This window comes from Balaenoptera acutorostrata, chromosome 2, assembly GCF_949987535.1.
Source record: "Balaenoptera acutorostrata chromosome 2, mBalAcu1.1, whole genome shotgun sequence".
NCBI classification, from domain to species: domain Eukaryota; kingdom Metazoa; phylum Chordata; class Mammalia; order Artiodactyla; family Balaenopteridae; genus Balaenoptera; species Balaenoptera acutorostrata.
In genome coordinates this window covers 119,486,686-119,511,405 of record NC_080065.1, presented here as the reverse complement: position 1 = coordinate 119,511,405, position 24,720 = coordinate 119,486,686, and the positions used below count along the sequence as shown (strand labels likewise).

The 24,720-nt window shown below is 48.8% G+C and overlaps 1 protein-coding gene across 1 annotated transcript in view; it reads left to right on the top strand.

Annotated features, from left to right (window-relative positions):
- The first annotated feature begins 2,579 nt into the window (after positions 1-2,579).
- FSTL4 (follistatin like 4) overlaps positions 2,580-24,720 on the top strand; it is a 442,827-nt gene continuing 420,686 nt past the window's right edge. Inside the window, exons 1-2 of the mRNA XM_057541639.1 lie at positions 2,580-2,780; positions 10,416-10,551. Of these exons, the coding sequence (XP_057397622.1) occupies positions 10,426-10,551 (126 nt within the window). The 5' untranslated portion in view covers positions 2,580-2,780; positions 10,416-10,425. The remainder of the gene's footprint in view (positions 2,781-10,415; positions 10,552-24,720) is intronic.

Below are 24,720 nucleotides of genomic sequence, written 5' to 3'. Positions count from 1 at the left end.
GAAACAGGGTTTCAGGCAAATTCTGAAATTCTCTGTGTAAAATCTAGCCTATTTTCCAAGTTGGGGACTCTTATTAAACCAAGAATTGCCCTGAGAAGTGAAAGCACAGAGCAATTCAAAGAGGTGTCAAGGTCTGCTGGCATCTGATGCTGCTTCCCTGAAGGCTTGTTTTGTCATTCACACTTCACCTTTTTTATTCAAAGGTGACTTTTTAAAAAAAAATTTATTTATTTATTTTATTTATTTTTGGCTGCACTGGGTCTTCGTTGCTGTGCTCGGGTTTTCTCTACCTGCAGCGAGCGGGGGCTACTCTGTTGCGGTGCATGGGCTTCTCATTGCGGTGGCTTCTCTTGTTGTGGAGCAGGGGCTCTAGGTGCAGGCTTCAGTAGTTGTGGGTCGCGGGCTCTAGAGCGCGGGCTCAGTAGTTGTGGCGCCTGGGCTTAGTTGCTCTGCGGCATGTTGGATCTTCCCAGACCAGGGCTCAAACCCGTGTCCCCTGCATTGGCAGGCGGATTCCTAACCACTGCGCCACCAGGGAAGCCCCCAAGGTGACTTTTAATTCCAGTCTTATTTTATGCACAGTAGTCACACTAGCTCACTTCAGTTGTTAGCATTATCTCTAAGGGATATTCCATGCATCTGATTTGCAGCAGCTACATTCTCCCCTTCTTTGGGAAGCAGAGGAAGTTTGTGGAAGTCCAGTCCCTGCATTAAACAGAGCTATTTCTGATCTTGGTCGATTTACAGATCCTGACTTACATATGACCCTGAAATTATTAAAAACACACCCCCCAAGGCTTGCCTTGGTTATGTAATAGGGCCACTCGGCTAACTCAGGGACTTTGTGCTCAGAGCTGAGAACAGAAACTGGCTTTTCCAAACACCTCAAAGTCTGTGAAGGGAGGTGAACCCAGCCTCCAGGCTGTGGGGCTCCATCTTGACCACTGACTTAGAATTAAATTTCAGGGGGAGGCTCAGCATGTTTCCAAACTTCCCTGCTTCCTTTTATGCTCAGTCTTAATTTTCTTTTTCCCAAGATGGAAAGTGCCACCCCTTTCCTGATCCAGCTGCAGATAATCTGGTCTCAAGCCAGCCTTGGAGGTTCAGTCATGGGTGGCCTTGGCAAAGATTCATGGTCAATTCTGAGAGAATATCATGCCTGCCAAGGCCAGGGGCACAGAGCATGGAGTAGCCTTTATCCTTTTGAGCACAAATCATGGTATCCATGGAGGAAATCACAGCAGAGTGAGCCCTGGAAGTCACCCAGGTTTCCTCCAAGTCCTCATTTTACTGATGGGGAAACATACCAATAGCAGAAATATGACTGGCTCTGGGTTACAAGCTGAGTGGTAGTAGAGGGTGGGCTGCATCCCAGAACAAAACCTATGAGAGGGCAGGGACCACGCTGGCCCATCCACCGCTGTCTCCCAGTATCTAGTACAGTGCCTGGTAGACAGGAGGGCCCAGTAAATATCTGTTGAAGGAAAGAACAAATATAACACCTCTTCCTCCATGTCAGCTTTCTATTTTTCTTCCCCTTCTCCTGATATTTAACTAACCTTAACCTCAGAAGAGCCCCTCTGCCCCTCCTCCAGGCCAGGAAAGGTCACAGGGGCATGAACAGGACACTGTTCCCCTAAGCCAGGAAGTCACCTGGTGCCCACACAGCCAGAGCAGGAGGCTTTCCCCCAGAAAGTCTCCTGCCCATCAGTTACCACAGCCTAGACTGGCTAGAGTCTACTCTTAAGTTTGATGCCAGATTGGAGCTACAGTATGACCATTTGGGGGGCCCTAGTAGTTACAAAGTTGTTTCCAGTTTATTTGGGCACCAAGACTGATCTTTAGGCCAATTAATGGAAACAAAATGATCACTGGGCTGTGGTCTCCAAAAGTTGTGGATGTTGAAGAGGGATCCAGAAAGCTTTGGGAGCCGCAGGCTTGGGGATGAGGTCCAGGCCTCATGTCTGGTTCTAAGGCAGAAGAAGGGACTCTCTGGTCACAGCTTGTCCAGGCTAGGCAAATGTCAACTGGGACTGCCTCTGTATGCCCAGGATTTAGTGAGATTCTGCAATGAGAGAAGGCAGATTCAGAAGAGAGAAATAAAAACTTCGCTCTTTCGCAGGTTGTTGGCTCTCAGCGAGGGGGAGTGTCCTTTGACTTTGCGTCCAGGGACAGCTCTCTTGGTGCGGTGTACTGGCCCGCCTCAGCTCCACAAGCTACAGCTGCTGATTAAGACCAGCAGCGCATCTTGAGAGCACAGACTTGGGGAACCCTGCCCGAAAAAGAGCCAGAGGAGAGGAGGAGTGTGTTGGGGGGTGGGAGAGCTCGTCGGCCGCCGGGCTCCACAGAGCCAGGGCCGGGAGCGCACCCCGTGCCCCTGCGGCTGCAGAGATCGCCCTGGAGCGCCGGGAGTCCTCCAGCCCCGAGTGCGCGCCCGGCTGCTCCGCGCACCTGCCGCTGGCCCCGCGGGTCTGAGTGGCGGGCGGGCGGGCCGCGCGCACAGGTGGCGGCGATTGGGCAGGCGGGGCCCGGAGGGTGACGTCACGGGCTCCGGTCCCGGCGGCAGAAATAGGGCAGCCGCGGCGGTGGTGCCACAGCAGCGGGCCCCGGCGGCTTAGAGAGCTGGAGCCGCGACAGCCTCCAGCGCGCGCAGGACCCGCCGACAGCCGGAGAGACCGACCGAAGGACGCGGGACCGGGTCGCCGCTGCCACCACGGGGCGCTCCCTCTCGCCCTCCGAGTCCGGCCACCTGGTCTTCCCCTCGGCCCCGGCCGCCTCAGGTACGCGAGCGCAGCTTCGGAGCGGCCGTGGGGAGGGTGCCAAGCCGCCGCCCCCGCCGCCGCCAACCGGTCCCGCCGCGCCCCGCTGGGGTACTGGCGCCCGCGGCCCCGCGTTTCCCTGCAGGGCCCGGCCGGGCGCTTGCTAGTGCTCACCGCCGCGCCTGGTGAACCAAGTTTGCCCGCCTGCCGGGAGGCGGGCACGGGACCCCAGGACCCGGGCTGGGCAGGGCTACCCCGGCCGGAGCCAGGACTCGGGGTAAAGGCTGGGGAGCCGAGGCGTGTGGCCTGGGTCTGCAGTGGGGACCGGAGTGACCGGGCTTGCGCGCAGAGCACCGCGCAGAACCACTTGGGCCGAGCCCGAAGCGGGCGCCGGGCTCCGAGACCCTTCAGGTGCCGTTCTTGGGTTCTGGACCCCGAGCGGCCTCGGCGAGACGGGAGAGCGGTTGCACCTGGGCTCGGACTTGTGCCCTTGGCCCCGGGCTGGGGCGCGAGGCGGGCGTCCTCACTACGTCTTTCCTCCAGCTTTGCGGGGAAACTTGGCGTCTGCTCGCTGCAGCCCGAAGGGCCCGCGGCGCCCGGCCTGGCCCTCACAACCCCGAGGGCCGCCGCGTCCGGGGCTGAGCGCTTGGGCTTCTCGGAGGAGGCGGGAAGGACCCGCGACCCCACTAGGCTCCGGCAGCCCGCCGCTCTCCTTCTGCTCGGCCAGGCCGGTCGTTGTTCCAAGCAAGCGGCCGGTGTTATTTGCTGGAAAATCACTAGTGAGCAATTTGTTTGGGGGATGTTCAGGCGGGGGGCTTGGTCCTAAGAGCTTGTAATGTGGGTGATCTCCACCCCTCTTGGCGCCAGCAAAAGACCTGTTCCAAGTTTCGGGGGGACCTAGGCGAAGCAGGCAGAGCTCTCCGCTTTGGGTGCGCGTGTGGCCTCGAGTTTGGGGGAGAGCTTGGCGCGAGCCTTCGGGGCTCCCTTCAGCTGACTTTGCGGTGCCCCGAGCGCGTTCGCTTGAGGCCTGCCACCTGAGGACTTCGGCGCCCGCCCCTCTTGCAGGAACAGAAACCTGCTGGCGCAGTAGGGTTTCTCACCATGCCCAGAACGTGGCGAGCATCCCGTGCAGCGTGTCCGTCTATGTAAGTTCCTGGGGACCTGCAGAGTTGGGCCTTCTAGGTCTGCGTCTAGCCCAGAGAGTTGGTCCCACATGCGCTGTCCAGCCGACCTCTCTCCTGAGAACTGTCGCCGACATTGATGAATAGCGCTTCCGCAGCCTCTTCTCCGCTCCCCTCTAGGTGTCGCTTCCGCCGAGGTTTCCGGCGAGCGGAGCCGGTAGCTTTGGTCTGTTCCCTTAGTGAATTTGTTGCAAGCCTGTGCACCAGGAATTGTACTAGATGGGCTCCTGAGACGCAAACATCCGTCCACATTCTCTGAGCCAAACAGAAACAGAATTTCAATAGAAGGGGCGCGGTAACTTAAGCCCATTTTTGGTGCACATTTTGGTTATCACACAATCCGAGAGGGGAGAAAAGGGATCGGGAAGAAATTCGGACTTTTCTCAAAAGTCCCGAGTTATTTTCCTACCATCAGGTTAGGGGAAAGCCAGAGATGACTTTTAACAGTGTCCTTTTAATCCTGGAATGGCCCAGACAGGCTCTGGGTCTGGGCAGTGGTCAGGTGGAGGGCTTACCTGGGAAGCAAATGGTCAAGGGAGTGAGGGATACGGCTTCTCTGACCCCAGAGGCTCAGCAGCCCTCAGGCAGTAACTCTAATGGAAGACCTGAGCCGATGCTCCACAGGGCGCATGTCTGCTTTCCATCTCCGTTTTGTGAAAAGACACTGCAGCATTACTAGTTTATTTCTGTTTAAACACACTGAGGTGAATGTTCACTTTCTTCCCCTGCTAGGGAAAAAGACAGCCCGTCTCTCCAAAGACTTCAGACAGAGCCAAAGGTTGTGCAAGAAAATAGTCTTTGATGTAATGAATTAAAATTGCTTAATAAAAGTTGTTCCAATGGATTTTTCTCTCTCCAAATTTTTTGCCCACCCTCAATTGTTGTCAGTTCCAGGAAGGCTTTTTGTTCCAGAGAGGGGCCAGCTTGTTCTGGGTATGGCGAGAACTTTTATCACTTTGGCTGTGTCCTGGAGGGGTAGGTTGGATTTTTCTACCTTGACCTGCCAGTCACTCAGGATTCTTCTCCTTCTAAGGGCTGCAGGCTTTTCTTTCTTTCTTTCTTTTTTTTTTTAGTGATCTTCATGACGTGAGCTTCTGTTTGACAACATTACGTTTCAGAAATTGTCATTGAGTAGTCAGGATTTCCTAAAAATCTCCTTAATTGCTACTTTGCCTTTTTTGGTATTTCTTTGCAAACTCAACTTTCTTGTGTTGCTCTGTGCTTACTAATTAATCAAATTAGGCAGTTATTTCAAGAGCACATCTTTCCTTACATTTTCTATCTTGGTGCATAACACAAGGCATGCAACCTCAAGTAAAATAGAACTACAGTGGAGTGAACACGGTACTTAGGAGGTATAATCTGAATGTTGGAAGGGTGAGGGTTCTGTGCGTTAACTTCATAGTAAATAGGAATGTCATAGATTTACACATTGCACATTGACTAATTTAGATATCAGATTTATCAAATGTTGGAACAATTAACCAAAGATACCGAGTAGATAATTAATAGGAAATGCAATATAACTTCATTATGGATTGCTTCAGGGTTGACTTCATATGTTTCCATGCCTAATTGCCCTGGATTGGTATTTTAGGGATTATTTTAGGAAGTTTGAATCCTTTTCTTTTTTCCTAAAACACTCACAAATCAAAACTGGGGTCCTAAACCTTGCAAAAGAAATTAGCATACAGCTTCCTGGTTTTAGGTTGGAGTTGATATGCCTTTTTTTTTCTTTGAACATTGGGCAGGCATACAGAAGAGAACTGTAGGATTTTAGTGGTCCCCAATTGGTTTCTATTTGTTGATTGCCAACATCACATGTGTAAAATGCAATGCACCTAAAAGTAATTGGCTAGAGCATACACTTTTCAATTAGATTAGAAATTCAGGTGCCTCAAAGTCACAGACCTTACCATTCTCTTCAAGGGTGGGTGGTGTTGCTTAGCTCTGCCAAATCATCTTCATAATTTCTGATCCTGTCTGTTACAAAGAGAAGCCATTTCCGTGTGACTATTCCATAGTGTCTGGTCTGGTAGTGTCACCATATTCTGAGAGAGAGGATGAGAGAGAACAAACCAGTGAATAACTTTCCCAAAAGCTCCAAGGGTCAGAATTCCCATTCTTCCCAAACAGGGCTGGTTCCTGAAGGAGGAAAGAGAAGTTTGTACTTATGCCTGTGCTTCTCTTTGGCTTCTGACCCTGTTCAGTAAAGACAGCTTACATGCTGCTGTATGTTCTCTGGTGGGGTAGATTTGGAGTTTACATATTCATACCTATTTCTCCCTGATCATTTGCATTCTTAGGTCACAGTTTTTCAACTTCCTTCAAAAAACAAGTCAGTATTTGGAATGTTACATTCTACAGATTTGTCGTACCTCTATAATTTTAAATACAAATAAATAATAGCATGATATCAGCTTATATTATAACACCAGAAAATCCTGTGGTTTTCACAGCAAGGGGGTAGATGATCTAATGGGGCCCATCCTGAACTAAAAAAAGCAAAATCAGTCTGTCTAAACAGAGAATGCATACATATTCCATATGTAAGTTTGTGATTATGTTAGAAACAAAACAATTGCCTAGGGGTCAGGATGCTTGAGTTTTAGTCTAGGTTTGGCCACTGAGTTGGCTTCATACATTGGGTGAATTCCTCCACCTTCCAGGCCTTTGGTGTCCTGTCTGTGCAGTGGCCACTCTGGCACCTGATTCTCCTGAGCATGGGAAAACATGAGGCTCAGGTGGGAAACCTCAGAAGAAGCAGTGAAGTACTTCTCTTGGAAACGAGATGTCTTAAATATCAAGTGATTGTGTCTTATGAGTTGTTTGAAAGGAAAGGTAGTCCCAGGTCTTTTATGAGAACAATCTCAGGTAGATTTATAACCAATCTTGGGACTCTAGCGTGGATTGAATGAAGCTTATAAACATAAATTGATTTCAAAAGGAGCTCTAGGTTGAAAAAGAGGGTTTGTGACCTTATTAGTGGTACCTTCCCATTTCTATGACAGGGAGATTCTTGTTGTATTTTCTTCCGTCTGAGGGCCAGTAGGGCTATTTGAATTTGATGAATAATCTTCCAACAGGTCCTCTTCACCCAAAGTGACTGCCTACCAGGCTGGTTGGTGTTGCCCATGAGCTAAAGGGTACTCTTGATGCCTGGCATCCTTTGTATCTCCTCATGGTTTCGTTATTTCAACCACATTCTTTCTTGGCCAATGAAGACAGCATCAATGAAGGCCGAGGAGAGCGGGCCGAGTGGCCGCATCCTGGGTGAAGTGTAGGAGGGGGGCAGCTTGCCTTCCCCCTCACTCTGCTCCTGTGGCCTTGCTCGGAGCCATGAAAGCTGGAGGAACACAGCTCTTGGCATCTGTCAGAGGAGAGACTTGGGGCTCATGGCCTCTGATCTTGCTGTACATAGATGTTCCCCCATCTAAAACCAACCATTCATCCAAATAAAATATTTCTAAGTATCAAGAGGCAGCAGGGGATGGGGTTTAAGAGTATAGACGCCAAGTCCACCTGGCTGGCTCGGAGTCCCAGCTCTGCCATTTATTTGCCACACGGCCTTGGCAAGGTACTTAACCCTCTCTGCGACCCATTTCCTCTGTCATCTGACTAGAGGATAATCATTGCCCTCCTCATGGAGTAGAAATGAGGATTATGAGTTAATACCTATGAAGCATTTAGAACAGTGCCTGACACATAGTAATTGCTATATGTGTTAACCAAATAGATAATCTCTATTTGGTTATTAGACAGATCATCGAAATTGATTTAGACACAATATTCTTTTTTTATGAACCGAACTGTCATAAAACTTGGGTTGTAAATTTTAAGACTGTTGTTGCTGTAGACGGAATGAATTGTCAATCACCATGAGTATAAAATGACATCTCAGACTCATCTGCCGTGCAAATGAAGTTTGATCTAGTGGTGGCCAAGCTGAAATAAATGTTACAGAGAGGCTGCCTAGGAATATTTCAGTAGTTGGCCTGGCTCGTGCGTTTCCCTGTCGTCCAATAAAATCCTACGGGAATCTCAACACAAACCAGACAAAACCAGCGATGACTCCAGGTGCAGTAGGGCTGCAGTTCAGCTTCCTGAAACACATCTCAGAACAGCTGCTTTAATGCCAGAGGTCTGGGCACACCCTCTTAAATGAAGTGATTTGGCGCTTCCCAAAACAATTGAAATGAACAGAATTTATTCTGATATTATCCATTAATAATAAAACATCCAAAATAATTGGTCTTGGATTACTAGGCAAACTGAAAACTAAATACTAGATATTGCGGCTCAAATCTTTCATAACTCCAGGGATTGACATCTGTGCATTATCTAGAGTAAGTTGTGATTATCTTGCTGTTTTTAGTTTATTTGGGCTTGAAGACATGAAAAGGGAGAGAAGACCTTGTATATATATGCTCACTCCATGAGCACTGTTTGATGGTGGATAAGTCGGGAAGAATTAATAAAAGTAGAGTAGGAAGCAGTGTCTTTCTAGTTCTAGTTTGAGTTACTCTTGCTGGTTTAAAAAAAAATTCCAAAAATCCAGCAACTGCTTTCTGCAGTCTCTGGAACATGGATGGCTCTGTGTTCAGAAGAGAATAATTTATGGGGAGTAGGGAGTTGCCCTATTTATTTTTAGAAAAACTGGTTGCAGTTAGGGAAGTCATTTTTATTCTCTTTTAGTCCCAAATGTGATTTTTCACTCCTCATCCCTGTAAGGACACACACCCTAGCTCGAGCCCCGGATAGGGAGCGTAGCACTGGGGGGCCGCTGATAATGCTGCAGCCCTCTCCCAGGGTAGCTGCGGAAGCTGCAGCGTTCTGCCCCACTCTGCCTTCTTCAGAGGGAGGAGCTGGTGCTGACTGCTGAGACCATGACCTTCAGACTGTATTTACTAGCCACTCGGACCGTTTCCCCAGTATCTCTAGCTTTCCCTACAGATGTCAAAGATGAACGGCTGAAGAAACAGAGGTAGAAGTAGGAGCCTGTGGACTCTTAAAAAAAAGAAAAGAAAAGAAAAGAAAAAGAAAAAAAAAGAGATGTCTTCTCTTAAAAGACAGTCATAACTTATAACCGTGCCTTTCATAGGCCAGTGTTATATGCCCACAATTTTTAGTTTGACTTCTCCTTCCTGTGGGCATTTCTGTCTCAAGTTGGGGACATAAAGCAAATCTGGAGCAGCAGCTTTATTTGGGTATGGAAGGCAGCCAAAGGAAACCTGGCATGTGGCAGGAGTGTATTTGTTTGGCAGCCCTGGCATCAGCGCTAGTGATCATTTGATACCTCCCCTTGTGTAGAGCAGGGATCCTTCAAAGCTGTTGGCTCTGGGGGTGAGCACGGGTGGACCCCTCAAACAGGCTGTAAGGTCTCTCAAGCAGCTAATCATCTCTGACTCGGACACCTGCTCATGACCAGCCCTAAGCCAAGTCACGGGGGTGCTGGCCTCCAAGGAGCTCTGTGTGTTTTCATCTCCCCAGCCATGAGCAGGGTGCAGTGTGGACCACATGCAATGAAGCACTAAATTGTATGGTGCTCACAGAAATCAATAACCCTTAAAGTTTCCTTGAGTAAGAGTTCTAAATACTGCATGATGAGTTCTATCCGGATATGTTTCTTAGAGATACTGAAATTAAGGTTGGAATATGTTCACGGTGGAAGGCTTAGAAAGTACAGCTAATTGGACAAATGCACCAGTCTGTGTCTTTGTCCTCTTAACACAATGCCCAGCATATGTTAGGGAGTTGAATTTTTATTATAGCTGATTCTTAGTTTTTTTTCATCCATGTGATTCTTTGATTACTTTCAATTGTCCATTTCTTAGACAATTTATCAAGTGAGTCTCAGGAAATATCTTAAATGCTACTGAAATCCTATTATCTATTGGATGCTGGGATTCTATTACAAGGACTGGTCTTGAAACAAAAATAAAAATAGTAGACCCTTTAATGCTGTTTTGAAGTTCACTATCTTGTTAACTGAGGCATCAGCTACAAACAGGGGTGCTACAGATTTAACGTGATTCCTCATCAGCATTTATTGAGCACTAGTGTGCCCAGCTGCAAATGCTTTCTGAGGAAACAGAAGCATGGACGTAGGGTAACCTAACAGAGGTGCCTCAGCCTTCTCACCCTCATTTGTTCTTGCAGTTGTAGTGGCAGGTGCATTTCAAGTGGGTTTCTACATACCAGTTAGCATTTCTAGAGTTCTTACTATGTGCCGACCCTGCCTGCTTCAGTCCTCACAGCAGCGCTATTGGGTACATATTCTGACCCCATTTTAGATGTGAATAAACTAAGGCTCCGAAGTAATATAACTTCTCCATAGGAAAACAGAATGGTTGGTGCCAGAATTTAAACTTGGCTTTATCTGATTCTGGAGCACAGGTGCTCACTAACTAACTATGCCTTGACTTCTTGACATTTTGCAACGCTTAGTTCTGAGTGTTTGTCATTTTCTCAACAGACTCAACAAAATGAAGCCAGGATGCTTTTGGCTGCATCTCACACTGCTTGGAGCCTCCCTGCCTGCTGCGCTGGGGTGGATGAACCCAGGAACCAGCAGAGGATTGAACATGGGTGTGGGAGAGCCCCGGGAAGAGGTATAGTCACGTCACGGCTGACATGACATTTAAAACTCATTGCTTTTCAATGTTAGAGTATCTAATTTCCTTTCCACTTTTAGTTTTTATCAAGTAGATTGCAGTGAAAATTAAAATCCTGCCCCCTTTTTGGTAGGGGACAGAAGGCAGCCATGCGTGTTGATAAGGACAGGAGGTTTATATCATGCTGTTAAGTAATTGTCTAAAATCTCTCCAGTGCCAAAAATGTATCCCCAGATCAAGCTATGGTTGCATGTTTTGTCTTCCACACAGACCCACCAGAGAACGGCCTTTGTGTATGTTTAATAGCACTCTGAAAGTGCTGACTCATTGGTGGAGCACACCCATGTGAATTAGTGAAGTCTTTTAATTAAAAAATATGTTATAAAGGAAATAGGCTTCTTTTCAGCTATATAGATAAGAAGAACCAGGCTGAGTAAGAACTGGAGGGTAGAGGTCCTAAGGGAGACGGCCTTAATGAACAGATAAGAATGATTAATGGCATGTTAGGTATATATAAATGCTTCTAAAGTGCTTGAAAAACTTGTTCTCAAATACCTCCCGGGAGAGTCTTGCTATCCTGCTAATTGCTTAGTGAACTCTGGTGTGAAGTAGTGAAGAGGAGTCATAAACTGCAGCCAGCCCTGCTCAGGTAGTAGGCCTCATGAATTTGGGTCTCATGAGGGATGTAGATTTTCTGCAGAAAATGTTTTGACATGCTGAACCTTGAGAAATGACTACACCCTTTCAATAAAACCACCTAGGATTTTCTTGATGACGTGATGAATACTAATTCTTACCTGAGAGCTTTCCAGGGCATCTTAACTGCCACTATCTTCCGTGATACCTCCCCTTCTCCTTTTCTCTGTGCGTGCTTCCCATCCTGTGGAATGAGGAAGAAAAATCACCCCCAAAAGTCAACGTTACCCAGAGAGTGAATAACGATACACACTATATGGTAGGATTAATGCGTTATTTGATCAAAAGACACGATTTCTCTTTCATTATTACTTAATTGTAATGCAATCCCAAAGCTACAAGCCTTAATCTGCAGGGAGCTACAGAGGTAATTTAATGCGCACTCTTTTCCTGCTGAAGTTAGTGTGGCTTCCCTTTGTGGTGAGCAGATGATTAGACAGAAACACTATCTCTCCCATCTAAATCCATGAAGGATGCAACTTAAGGTTCTTGTGAAAGAGTCTAAAGGCTGACTTGCTAGCGAGCCCAGCATTTCCCAATGGGAATCATTTAATCATTATACTCATATCCATACAGAGGGAAAATGATCACTTAAATCCTATAAATATATTGTTGAATATTTAATGGCAAAGCAAACAGGCAAACACACAGCTATGTGTATTTAGTCTTCTTACTTTTGGGGCTCATTGGCCCACTGTCTTAAATCACTTATTTCAGTTAAAAGAGTCAAGCCTATTACGGTGGGATTTAGCTGGAGGTAAATTGAAGGTAAGTTGATATCAACCTAGGGTCTCTTTATTTTAGTTGTTACCACCCTAATTCTTTGTGTATCAACAAGAAAGAGTACCTGATGCTCATCCTGAAGAAGTGAGGCTTTTTTTTGTTCGGGGGTGTTGTTTTGTTCCCCCCTTCACCCCATTAGGATAGAGCCCCGGAGATGCCATTGTCTCCCAGGTTCGGGAATTTCACTGCTTTGGGAAAAGGAAGTAATGCCTCTGTGGACTCCCAAAGGCCAGAACAACCGCCCTACCCATCCAGTACTCTTTGCTGTAGACTGAGTTTTTGTGAAGTGTTGTAACTTCTGCTCATTGAGTCTGCTTCTGTCAACTGTTAAATGAGATGGTGACAGTGTGAATGGGCCCAGGACATAGGACAGCCTCCGTGAATGTTTAGAGAGAGTGGGCAGGACATGTAGCGTAACTGGTTAGTTTGCTGACCTTGATGACACTTGATGCACGGCCCCTCCGTGCCCTCATTCACTAGGGTCCTCCTGCCCCAGTGCCGTCCCCTCTTTTTGCAAGTCTGAATCAGCCCCTCTTCCAAGGCCCAGCTCTGGTTCTTACCTTTTCTCTAGAGTCTTCTTTGACCACTCTTGGTTACATTTGATCTCTTTCTCTGAACTCCTAGTCTTAGTCTTTCCTATCTTTTTCTTAGCTCTTGTATTTGTACTTTAGCATACGGATGAAGCCATCTTATTTATCTTTCTCTTCTTTACAGCGTCTAATAATTTTTTTTTTTTAATTTTATTTTTGGCTGCACTGGGTCTTCGTTGCTGCACGCGGACTTTTCTCTAGTTGTGGTGAGCGGGGGCTACTCTTTGTTGCGGTGTGCAGGCTTCTCATTGTGGTGGCTTCTCTTATTGTGGAGCATGGGCTCTAGGGTGCGCGGGCTTCAGTAGTTGTGGCACGCGGGCTCAGTAGTTGTGGCTCGCGGGCTCTAGAGCGCAGTCTCAGTAGTTGTGGCGCACGGGCTTAGTTGCTCCGCGGCATGTGGGATCTTCCTGGACCAGGGCTCGAACCCGTGTCCCCTGCGTTGGCAGGCGGATTCGTAACCACTGCGCCACCAGGGAAGGCCGCGTCTAATAATTTTAAGAGGAAAATAGAGGCTCATTGAGTTTTTGAGTCAATTGATATTTATTCAACATTTGGTACTAGTCATGAAGTCACCTTGGTGCTTTCAAATTTCACATTAGACTATCATGTATTTAAATGAGTTTTTTATACCTCCCTGCACAGCAGGCTCATTTCTGGTGTGGACATGAATGGTGCCCCCAGCAAATCTGTCAGCAGTTTGTGGGCCAAGCCAAGCTTGTACCTTGTCAACATCCAAGATAGTCCTGTGTGTTACAGGTTCTGGGTAGTTTCTTCTTTGAATTGTAGCTCTTAATATATCCAGAACTCACTGCCTAAACCATATTTAACTCCTCTAGCAGTTTCCTCAGACAGTCTTATTTTCTAAAAGAATCAAAACCAACAGTTTCCTGAGACTCAATAAATAAATGAAAAAAAACCTTTCCAGGAACTAAATGGTAAAATGTTTCAGTGTGTGTTTTCTTCCTGATCGTAGTACTTTCCAAAACATTCATTGACTTAAGTTTTTTTAAGTACTTGGAAAGCATTAATAAGATTTGATTTGCCTTTCAAGTTATTATACCAATTACTTGAGTGTCCTAAGGGTAAATAAGGATTAAATGACCAATGTGTGTGTGCTTGCACATTTTTAAAGCAATTATAACAATTGTGAATTGTGTTAAATTATTGTTTTATGTACAAAGACTGCAGTTGAAATAGTTTCAAGGAGTTTACCCTTTTAAAAACGTAGATAAAAGGAAATGTAGCTGGGTGGAGTGTCTCTTTAAGAAAGAGCTGAGTGGCAGGACATGATCTAGAATACTAATGCAATTATGAATTCAGAGGAGACAATTCTGAGAGATACAACTTATCAAAATTCTGAAATAGAGTTATATTTTATTTTCCCCCTTTCCCCAATACTCTGGCCAAGATAGATACAGTAGTAAAATCAATATTGGTAGAATTTTATACTGGGGAGACCAGGAAGGTGAGAAGGGATGTGATAACAGTCCCTAGGGACGTCCCTCTTGAGGGGCAGACATTTGTGGGCAGGTCCCCTCCCCTTTGAGACCTGGATACTGTGTTGCCATCACCCGCTGGGCTCTGGGATTGGATGGTGGCCGTTACACAGTCTTATGCATCCTTCTTGATCTTACTGAACTTTTCCTAAATTGCTCTTACCCATGGTTTCTAGTCATGCACTAAATATCTGTAAATATTAATATTGGTTCCATTTAAAATTGTTAGCTTTGTATGCCTTGGTGCTTATAGACCCGAGATATGCTTTGATGTCAGACACCATTTGTTTTCAGTGTGTGTGAAGTCTCATAAGAGTCTCTGAGGAAAAAAAAATATGTAGTAGGAGTGGTATCGGTAGTCAGGATGCTTTCTGTCCTCCCTAAGTCCAGGGGTCAGCCTAAGAGAGCAGGATCCTGCCCTGGTTGACCAGCCCGTTCCCCTTCTGCAAGTGTTGGCCCCTGACGCTGACTGCACTCCCATCCCTGTGAGGACACCTGCAAATTGCAGAGGACTTAAATGCTCTGGCTTCTTTCTGCATTGGTTGGGCATTCAGGAGGACTCAGGCTGCTAAGACTGAGCATTAATTTAAAAAATATTTTTCTTCCTTAGTAAGTGTCCTTGTTCTTGCACATTTGATTGCAGTTAAGACAATGCTCCCCTGCCCTTTCTAGTGATGTTCTCCCCCCACAGCTCCCACCCCATGCCCCTGACTTCCTTTTGATTGATTGCCGGGGAAGAAGAGTTGATCACTCCGGCCCCTCACTCTGTGGGAGTGGAGAAAACCAACTCCCTCCTCCCTGTGAACAGACAGGGTCCAGGCTGGATACTCAGCGTTTTCCAAGCCTCATCTGCAGTACAGGCCTGCATGCAGCTTTTATGTCTGTTTTCTGCAGAATCACCCTTCCTAAACACTCCCTGGTACCAAGTGCAGCTTTCAAAGAAGACGAGACTCTGGGTGAAGTGTCCCAGCAGGAGGCGCGAGTGGGGCCTTTCACTGGGCGTGGCGCACTGGGATGCAGATGGCACCCCTTATATGAATCCGGGACTTCTGCTGCGGGGCTGGTTCGGGCAGGGCGAGGCCTCTTCTCTGCTCCTCCAGCTCCCGGCCATGGCTGTCTATTACTGTGTGTCAGAGGGTATGGATGTTAGTTTCTTAGGTAAAATTGGGAGAGCACAATCTCCCACCTGCAGATGTGAGTAAATCCATAATTTCCAAGGTGAAGGGTGGTGGCAGATCCTCCAAGCCCCAGGGGAGGATGAGCTGATTTCCACCTTCAGAGTTAGTGTGGGCTGTACCTACTCCTGTCCAGCGTCTCTTGAGCTTCAGTGTGCTTGTGAACAGGCCCTGATACTTCCAGTCTTGGAGGACAGTGGGCAGAAAAGCCCTAGAGGTGTCCCCTACCACCACCCCCTCTGCACACATCCAAGAAGGAGAATCCAGTTGGTGATGAACCCTGGCCTTTTTTAGCTTCTTGCTAACATGATGACACTGACTGCAGTCAGAAAAAGGAGAGAAACACAAAGGCTGCAGTCATGCCGGGAAAAAGCTTGCCATGAAATTGGCTTCGGGGGTGGGGAGGCAGGGGCAGGTAGGTGAGGGGAGAGGTGAATTGAAACAGCCTGGGTTTGAGAGTCATTTTCACCTACTTTCAAGCAAGCAGGCAGATAAGAAAACTTAGATCTCTGAACCCAGAGTTCCGCCCTGGCTTACCTACAGGTGATTTAAATCCAGAGGGTCGGCCCACACTCCCATGCTCTTACCATCACCGCCTCTGTGCCAGACATCCTGGTGTCCTGCCCAGTTTCTGTCTCCAGCACCCAGCCAGGCTGCCTTGGGGACCACAACTGCCGGGTTGGTGCTGTGTTTGGGGGTCTTGTTTTCATTTTTATCCATGGACAGGGGAAGCCACCGTCTTTGTTCTTTGTGTTGGGTATTTCTCCTCTCTCGCCGCTCCCAGCAAGCCTTCTACTCTGTACCAGTTAGTGCATTGTATGCCCCTTTAGTATTTTGAGATCATAGTTGACAAGAGTTTTAATTGGCTCTGAAAAGTTCTGTGACCCAGGAAAATAAACATTTATGAGTTCACAGAAAACCATTATTCTTCCTCTTAATTTAGCCTTTACTCATCTAACTATTTTCTGTATGTCTCTGCTGCTAAATAATCTCTGCCTCTCTAGGAAACCTCCCACGATTGTAAGCAGGACATCAGGCCATGTGTTGTCAATGGGGCTCTGATTTCCGTTGTCGGGGCACTTGGCAGCGTCAGCTCTGTCAGGCCCCAGTCATCTGCTTGAGTTTTTCTCTGTGACTTGTCCCTTGTGGGTTGTCTCTCTTGTTTCCCATTCAGAGAGAAGTGAATGCCGTGTTGGTGTCAGACTCTAGCAGGCCCCCTGTGCGTGGCCTCCACTTCCCTGTCCTGCAATCCAGGGCCATTGTCCTTCTGTCTCCACCGCTGTGGCTTCTGCTCTGAGCCCCCTGGGAAGGGGAGGTACTGGCTCCGGAGATGGAGGGCATAGGATGAGAGGGGGGTCCCATACCTGAGAAAACTGCAGCAGGGCCAGGTGCATGCTGTTGGATGGAGGAAGCAGCCGAGCTGAGCCCCTCAGGGCTTAGAGAAGCCCTCCGTGCATTGGGCCTCCCTTGTTGTGGCCACACACTTGCATCTTGGCCTTAGGCATTCCCTGAGGCAGGAAGGCATGGATGCAGAGAAACCCAACCTCTTTCCTCATGGGACGCTGGTTTTAATACCTTGGGGTTTCTTTCTTTCAAAAAATAAAACCTGGGTATCCTCATTTACTCCTTCGTGTGAGTGGGGCCTCCAGCTTACCCTGGGGACCTAGCCCCATGCTTCGCTCAGGTATTTCAGGGACTATAGTGAAATTCAGAAAATAAAATTAATTTCGCTTCAGCTTAATTTTAAAATGTCTCCCTGACAGAACTTCTGGGCTTGGTAGGGAGTGGTGACACAGAATCCAGCCCTGAATGGACCCCTGCAAGGTGGAGAGGAATGGAATTCTGTAGGGAATGGGGTGGGGAGGGGTTGGGCAGCTAGTGGTTTGCCTGGTGCTGCTGCTTCTGCAAGGGATGGTGGCATACAATTAGGTTTTGGAGAAAATAGTCCCCAGGGGAAGAGTCTGAGCGTAGTTAGGATGGACGGAAGTGGGGGGTGGGAGTGGGAGGGTGGAGGGAAAGGGCTGTGAAGTGTGATCGTTGGGTCAGTGAGTAGAAGTGGCTGGCTCTGGCTGTCGAGCTGGGGATGACACAGGGTATGTGCCAGAGGCCGGCGGTCCGCCTGTGTCTTACGGCTTGGCTTTCTCTCTGCGGTCCATGGTAAAGCCCGTCAGCCCTTTGACCCGCTCCCAAGATTTGAGAAATGACCCACTGAGGCAGAACCAAGCAGAGCCCCTTAAGCACCGTAGCAGCCTTCTAGCTCAGAAGCACAGTCTGCCACGAGGCTGCGCGTCTCAGGGTGAGAACACAGGACCCCATTTGGGCATTGCGTTCCAGGTCTAGCCTGGCACAGCTAGTTCCGTGGACTTGAGCTGCTCCCTTCTCTTCTCTGGGCTTCAGTTTCCTCATGTGTAGAGTGAGGGGGTGGTCAGGATGCCGACTGAGGTCTCTTTTGTGTTGTTTTCACATCTAAGTTCTATCGCTGCGGACTGGGCCCCTTTAAAATGTGAGCAGAAAGCTCAGTGTCCTTTCAGTTGTAATCCTACCTCTCCTTCTTAATCCCGTGTGGCCAGGCAACGGGTGTGAGGCCTGAAGGCGTGGCCCGCCTTGCCTTGCCTGAAGTCTCCTTGGGTGCACTCCTCTGGGAAGGGGTAGCAGGTGAGGAGTTCATGGAGACCATGTGGGGTGGAACCATATGGGCTCTGTTTGACCAGAAACACTCCCCGGACCTTCATACAGACCCGGGTTCAAAGAAGGCCCCCTGGGTTAAGTGCTGATGCCACAACCACCAGCGACCTGCTGGTGTCAGGGAGAGAAGTCCTTAGCGTACTGAGCTGGAAAAGAACTGGAATTGATTGTCTTATTCAGTGTCTAACAACAGCTAAATATCTGCTGTGTGCTGGGAACTGTGTTCAGAGAAGGGGTTCCTAGACCGTTTGACTTCAAGAGCAGAAAAATGAAAACTTTTTAAAGAAGAAACTCAGCTACCTCCTGGAATCCCTATCACCTCTTTACTTATTTCATTATTTATACTTTCTTATTTATAAAAAAGAATAAAGGCCAGACTTGCAGAACAACGTGCAGTCCATCCCACAAAAGCCTTCCACAGGCACGTTCTATATTGCCTGTGGAGGTGTGTTGTGTCTGAGGACCAGTCACAACAATTACATTCACAATGTAATTGTGAATCCCAGGAACATTGATCTAGATCATAGGGAACTGAGACACACTGAAGCATTTGGTGGCCTGGCCTTGAATTTCCTGGCGAGCTGGAATCTAAGCCCTGTGGAGACACCACGTCCCAGACCTAGGGCCAGTGTTGCTCTCTGCAGTGCCTGTCCTAATTCCACGGCTGGAAAGACCTAGCTCCAAGATAGGTAGGATGAATGCTCATCCCAGAAAGAGGCCCCTGGGCCCTCTGTGTAGGTGGCAGGGGGGTCCCCCTGCAGATAGGTTTCCATTGTCCATCCCGCACAAGTCTATGTGGAGGTGACAGGTGTGGCTGGGTTTAAAGGGAGACTGGGGTGCAGGATTTCTTGTTCATGGTTTTGAAAATTTCTTGCCATCTCTTTAATCTGCTCATGAAAACTGACACACCACTGCTGTTTGGTGGACAACTTCTTCCTCCTAATAAAAGGCGTTCTCGTTTTACTCCTAGTCAGGAATAAGAAACCTCAGCGCTTGCTCTTGGCTGGAGTGAGGAATGGAGGGTGAGTGGCCTGTGGGACCTGGGTCTTCCCTTGGCCAAAGGGTGCATTTCAGCCTGACTCTGTGCAGGGTAGGAGTGGAGAAGCTGGTGCTGATGAGAGGCTGGGGTTGGCCTGTAGGGAACCACGCTTGGCTTCCTTCCAGTTGCAGGAGCTTCTAGAAAGACACCTGAGTGATTGCTTGATGCTTCACCTGGAGGCTGAGCCCTGCTTTTCCCCCCTCCCCAGTGTTCCAAGAGGGTCTTGAGTTCGAACTGAAACCCATCTGAGGGCTTAGTTGGAAAGGAGAGCTGCCACTGTTACTTTTGTTAAAATACTTTAATCACTGAGGGTCTGTATTGGGGTAGAAAGTGTATGTGTGTATTTTTTGAAGAGTTGAGAAGTCGTCCCTGTATTTCTCAGAAAAGTCCTTTCCAGAGAATACCACTGGTGACCAGCGAGCCCTTAACATAGTAGGAAGTGGATTAAAGAACCACGTTTGCTGACCACCTCACCAGCTATGAGGGAGGTGGCAGCTGCCAACGTCACCACCCAGGTTTCGGCCCCAGCCTGTGGAGCATAGCCTGCTTTTCTGACCGCACATCTCTCCCTGCTCAGGCTGAGCGTTCTCTGTGCTCTTGGTGGCTTGTCGGCTGGTGGTGGGCAAGCTCCTGGCATAGACAGCCTGATGCAGACAGCTGTCCCTGCCGTGTCCTAACTGAACCCTGCATGTTCTACGTTTCCTCTTTCTCCTCCACAATGTTTGTTGTTGCTTTAAAACTCCATAGCTGCTTTTTCCAGCTGGGGCCAAATCACTCACTTGCTGCTCTGCCTGTCTGCTCTGCTTCCTAAGGGATCTCCGGTCCTGCCTTTGACTCAGGGGCCCCTCAAGTTGGAGGGCCCAGTGGTTCAGGTCTGCTTCTCCCCTTCCAGCTGTGTGACTGAGAGAAGTTCCTTACTCTCTGACCTTCAGGTTAGCATTGAGTAAAATGCAGGCGATAAAAGCCCCGGTTTCCGAGTTGTCATGAGAACTAAGATGGTGCATGTAATACCCGTCATGGACACCTGCTCAGAACATGACAGTCAGAGCTGTGGTTTGTGTCCGTGATCTCAGAACCCCACTAAGTACCCATCAAGAAGACTGTGCACTTCTCTTGCGCCGATGGCTGGCGTGTCACTGCCAGCTGCAGTGCTTGTCACTCAGTGTTTAGCAAGGTAGCTCTTGGGGTGGGAGGGTCCTCTTTCTGGTGGAATGGTCAGTATCCTGGGGTCTGGGCCCCCTGGGTCCCCAGTGTCCAGGGGAGCTTGGTACACAGCAGGATGTTCAGATACTTGTCAAGTAAGTGAATGAGGCAGCGATCTTTTATCATTGTTTTGGCATCATATAGGGATTTAGACAAGGTGACTTGAGTTTCTAGGACTCCTTACAGAAGAAATCCCAGGAGAGACCAGGCTGTTCTTTGGTTTCCACTTGTAGCAGAATCCCGTCACAGTTTCAAATCTTTCCATCATCCTTACTGAATCAGTAGAAGCTTAAGAGCGTCCTATGGGTTGTGTATGGGGGACGGGAGTGGAATCCCTGAATCGTTTGCTGTCTCCTTCTTCGAGTGGTCTGAGGGTCTGCCTGACCCTGATGGTCCCTTCTGCGAAGAGGCCAACACACCGGGCAAGCACACCAGACCCTCACCCAAACTGGAAACCTGAGAGTGCAATGTAAACTCACATGCAGGATGTTCTGTTCATGCTTCAAATTTTCGGGGTCAGCAGAAATAGTCTGTGGCTCCAGGGAGGGCGGCTGCCATCTGTCCCTACAAAGGGAGGACTGAGGGCAGTGCGAACGGAAGTTGTCTTTGGGGATTTTGTTAAACAGCTGTTAGACTCCTGATGGCTTTTCTTGACGCTAAGTCTTAGGTCAGTTGGAGTAAAAGCTTGCTTAAGCTGTTCTATCATTTAAAGCTTGCTCTCTAAATAAAGAAAACAGCACTCTTCCCATTTATTTGCCTTTCTAACCTTGCATTTAAAACATGCTGGAAAACTTCCTCTATAAGCAAGGGCCTCAGGTTTCTGTGGTTTTGCTGATGTCACATTTTGTGCATTCATTCCAGGGAGTTAGACTTTCACGTGGAGACACTAGGAGATGTCAAATGGGAGAGGCCTACCAGGCGATGCTCTAATTGGAGTGCTTCTAAAATGTGCCCCACTGGGCCTCCTCTTCCTCCTCCACGCTCTTCTGTTTGGTTGTTACCTATGCTGTTGTTTTCACTTTATCATTTGGCTGTGAAGAATGGGCTTCTCTGCCTCGTGCCTGGGTGTTCATCCCCTGGCAGTGTAGCTGAGGTGTATGTGTTTGTGTCCCAAAGCAGAACTTCCCACTTGACCTTCTCAGGATGCTGTGCACCTACCTTGTGTGGGTCTCTCGACCCTGGGATATCTAGGCCAACTGGGATATCGGGTGGTCTTAAGTCTTAGTCATCAGTAGGTATCCACTGGGCACCCCTCTGTGTGCTTGGCCCGGTTCTAGGGCCAACTGGATGAAGAGAAATGGGATTGGTGATTCTCTTCTTGGGGCTTGAGGACCAGTGGGGCATGAGAGTGGGGTGGGGAACTGGGAGGGTGATGGAGCCCTTGGCTATTGCTGAACAGAATATGAGTTAGCAGAAGGAATTTAACCCTATGTCAACTTTAGCCTAAAGGAAATTAGGTATCTTTCTTGAGTAATAAAGGAGGAAGTAACTCCCGCCTTCCCTGGTTTCGCTGGTCCACCCCTGGTCCCAGAGCAGGATGCTTGTTCTCACAGTCCAGAATTTCTCCTCTCCAGAGGGGTTGTGACTAATGGCAAATCTAGTATCACAGGTTCATCCACGGCCCATGACTCAGCTGCTCTGGAGCCCTCAGAGGGTTGGTTGGGGGCTGGAAGAAGCTGGCGTCTCAGGGTGTCACCCCCACAGGCTGGACACAGTGGTGACTGTAGTAGCTGGTGGTGTCCAGGGCTCAGAATTTCAACCAGAGCCCCCCAGCCCTTCTCGAACTTGTCCACCAGAGCAGGGTCTGCACCCCTCTGGGCCCTCTCCTAAGGTGGTTCTACCCGATATGGCCCTGTCCTTCTTGTTGGCTCAGAGGACTTTGTGTGGCCGTGGGGAGGGGATGACTGCTTATTGTTGCTGTGTCTCATCTCTCTGGGGGTGCGGTAGCATGTGACATTACCACCCCAGTGCCCACACCATCATACCTGGAAGTCTTAGCTCTTGCTTTTGAGTCCCATCTTGAGCTAGGTGTCCCTCCTTGTACCAATTGTTGTACCAATTAGTTTGGTAATTTACAGGAAGAAAACACTTCTGTGGCCATGCTGACTAGGACAAAATTATCTGATTCATTATACATTCTAGATGAAAATGTATAATAAACTTTAAACCTTGTCTCATTCAAAATGACTGTTCTTATGTTGCAAGAGAGGATGGTCCTGAGCTGCATTCTATAGGAAATTCCTGTGTGTGGTGGGCTGATGTCTCACCGTGAGATTATGAGAAAGGAAAGGGAATAATCACAAACAGCTCTAAGAAATCGCCTATACACGTGCACACGGTGAGCAGTTAATGTGGTACAGAACGTTAGCAGTGGGGGCCCAATCGTGGGTGATGGGAGAGTTGAGAGCAGAGAGGCACTGGGTGGGAAGCGGGCTTGGGAAGGGCCTCTTGAAGGCGGAGGGCCTTGGAGAGGCTGGCAGAGATGCGGGTGGGGAGAACATTTAAGTATTTAAGGAGGAGGCGCCCTCCGAGTGTAGGTGTGGGCTGGAACAGGACTGTGTCTGGTGGGAAGGGAGAAGAAGACGGACTAATGGGTGTGGATACCCAGGCCTGCTGGCAAAGTGACGCATGAGGGACCCTTGGTGACCACAAGCAGAATCACCTTCCAATGTGTTTGTGTACAAAGAAGGGTTATGTTGAGGCCCCAGAGACCTTCTGGAGCCCAGCAGGCTGCCTGGGGGGTGCAGGGTGTAGAGTCGTCAGGAAGCCTGTCCCCCTTCACCTCCCTTCCCAGCTGCACCATCTCCAACCTCCGCCTCTCTCTCCTTTGCCTGTTCTCTCTGGAGACCGGCCTTTCTGCAAACCTGCAAATCCCGTCTCATAGCCTTTACATTGTAACATGGCCCGGCCACCATAGGAACCTCCGGCTCCAGGGCCCTGGACTACCCAGTCGAGGTCTAGTCTCTGAGAACCTGGTTGGCTCGACTTGGCCAAGCGTCTGCCCTGGTCCTGTCATCTGTGGCCAGGGGACAGGTCCCCAGAGGTGAAGTCCCATTCAGGGGCTCTGAGCAGAGGCTGCAGGTGGTGGCCTGGGAGGCTCCAGTGAAGAGGCGAGAGAGCAGGTTACTGTGGGTGGACGGGGCTGGCGAGGCTAAGGAGCCAACCTCCAACCTCTCAGGGCTCAGAGTAACGTGTGCTGAGTTTTCAGAAGTGCGGGCGTTTCATCAAGTTGAGCTTTCCCATCTTCAGAGCTGGAATTGGGGGTAGGAGGGCCTGCCTACGTGGTCTTAAATCTTTGCCCTTCTGCTTTGTGTGCGCAGCTTCCTCTACCTGTCTCACTGTTACCCTCACCACACCAACCTGGCCTGTCTGCGGCTGGGCAGCTTGGAAGCCCAAATTACCCTCCCTGGTTTATCCCGGTAGACAGGCTGTGAAGGCTGCCTGACTGGCACGGGCTGACTCGCATCTTGCCAGTCCTCACGCTGACCCTCTCAGCCCTCCCGGTGTCTGTGCTCCCGGTGCCTGTGTTCACGCCCTGTCCCCATCAAATTGACTAAAGGGCAACAGGCTTTGGGGCTTGGAGGTGGCCCTGTGACTCCAGAGTTCACACATCTTGTAGGGCAGGGAGCTCCTTAGTGCAGCTGCTTTAAGGTTTAGCTGGAACTGTTCTTGGGAAGAAAGATGGGGCTACATGGGAGGGGAGTCATGGCTTTACCAGATGCCTCTTCTTAGAGGGTCCACCACCCTGTGGAATCCAGTGAGTAACATCACAGTCGAGCTGCTGTGGGATAATTAGGCCAGTCACCGTGGAAGACGAGACACGATGGATGCTCCCCCAGTTCTGGGGCTGAGCTTTGTTCCCAGCCAGGTGGCAGACTCTTGTTGCATTAAGAACTTGGGTTTTGCTATCTTGTCTATTTCTGGGTAACTAAGAATTACGGAGTGTTAGGAAAGCGGGGACACCTCCAGGGTGGGCATGTCAGGGCAGGGTGGCCTCTAGAGCTCAGAGCTGGGCGTCTGAATGACACTTCTCACCATTCTTCTACAGGAATAAGGAGGAGATTCCTGATAGGGACACCTTTGAATTCCATAGTTATTAATGTTGATAACATTAATAAACAGCTATCATTTTGTCAAAGCTTTAAGTACATTACTTCATTGACTTCTCAAAAAGATTCTGTGAGGTACCCTTGAGTTGCTTATATTACACATGTGGAAACGGAGGCTTCAAGATGATGGGTGAGTTGTCTGAGGTCTCCTGTGTGTTAAGTGGTAGAGCTGGGCTTTGCACCCGGCATTCTGACTGTCCTGCTATGCTCCTCACAAGATCCAGCTGCGCTTTTACCCAGCCCTCCCCCTTTACATGTTTTTGAGACCAAGAAAAGGACATGTGATGATGATGAGCTTTGAAGGCCAAAGCAGACCCTGTCACATCAGATAAGGTATCCCCACCTCCCAGAGGGCAGCAAAGCTTGAGGGCCTCCTGACCCTCCCCGTGG